Here is an 817-nt window from a genome sequence, read left to right as displayed (position 1 = left end):
ACAGGAAGCCCTGGGCCCTGGCAGGCACCAATCAGGCCCGGCTGTGGGAGGGAGGGCCGTGCTGGCAGCGGTGGCAGCCAGGATGGCGGGTGCGGGCTGGGAGCGGGGAGACGCCAGGCCGGAGCTGGGCTCCGCGCCCTGCTAGGGGTCCAGGCGCAGCGGGGCGGGAGGCCGGGGCCATGTGAGGGACGGGGATCCCCTCGAAGACGGTGGCAGATGGCCGAGGGCAGCCAGGCTGGCGGCGCCCTCCCGCCCGAGCCCCCGGACGGCCAGGACGCCGCCAGCATCCGAAACCTGGGTCCCGGCCTTGGTGCCGCGGAGGGACACGCAGGTAATGTGGGCAGAGTCTGGGGCCGCCGCACGCCCCCATGCAGCCGGTGAAACCGGGACTCCCGCGTTCGTCRCTGTCCATCGCAGGCACCTGCCCAGCCCTCCTCCATCACCTCCATCCTTGCACCTCACCTGGGCAGGTTAAGCAGGGRAACTGCTGCCCGCTGGGGTCGGTGTATGAGGGGCTGGTTGGATGCATCCGAGGAAGGATGCTCTGCCAGGTGGGTGGCATGAAAGAGCCACACGGGATTTGCCAAGCGGAGCTGAGTGCCCTCATGCGTGTTTGGTTGGTCTCCCCTACCTGGGGTACTTTCAGTCCAAGAGGTTTGTTTCAGAATTGCGTGTGGGGCAGCACAGGCTGCCCACTGCTCTTGCAGCCTCACCATGTCTGCTCATGGGTCTGCTCAAAGTGCTGGTACAGCCATAGAACCCCATGCAGAGGATTTACTTGCATGATTATACTCATGCTGGGGAACTCAGGCTGCAA

General features: G+C 66.0%; 1 protein-coding gene across 1 annotated transcript in view; it reads left to right on the top strand.

Annotated features, from left to right (window-relative positions):
* Positions 1 to 216: 216 nt before the first annotated feature.
* The window catches only part of ASB1 (ankyrin repeat and SOCS box containing 1), a 13,380-nt gene continuing 12,779 nt past the window's right edge, over positions 217 to 817 (top strand). Inside the window, exon 1 of the mRNA XM_026033738.1 lies at positions 217 to 331. Within this exon, the coding sequence (XP_025889523.1) occupies positions 217 to 331 (115 nt within the window). The remainder of the gene's footprint in view (positions 332 to 817) is intronic.

Source organism: Nothoprocta perdicaria, unplaced genomic scaffold, assembly GCF_003342845.1.
Source record: "Nothoprocta perdicaria isolate Ctin4 unplaced genomic scaffold, notPer1 scaffold_132, whole genome shotgun sequence".
In the NCBI taxonomy this organism is placed as follows: Eukaryota; Metazoa; Chordata; class Aves; order Tinamiformes; family Tinamidae; genus Nothoprocta; species Nothoprocta perdicaria.
Note: the sequence above shows the minus strand (reverse complement) of the source record. Positions and strands in the feature narration are given on the sequence as shown.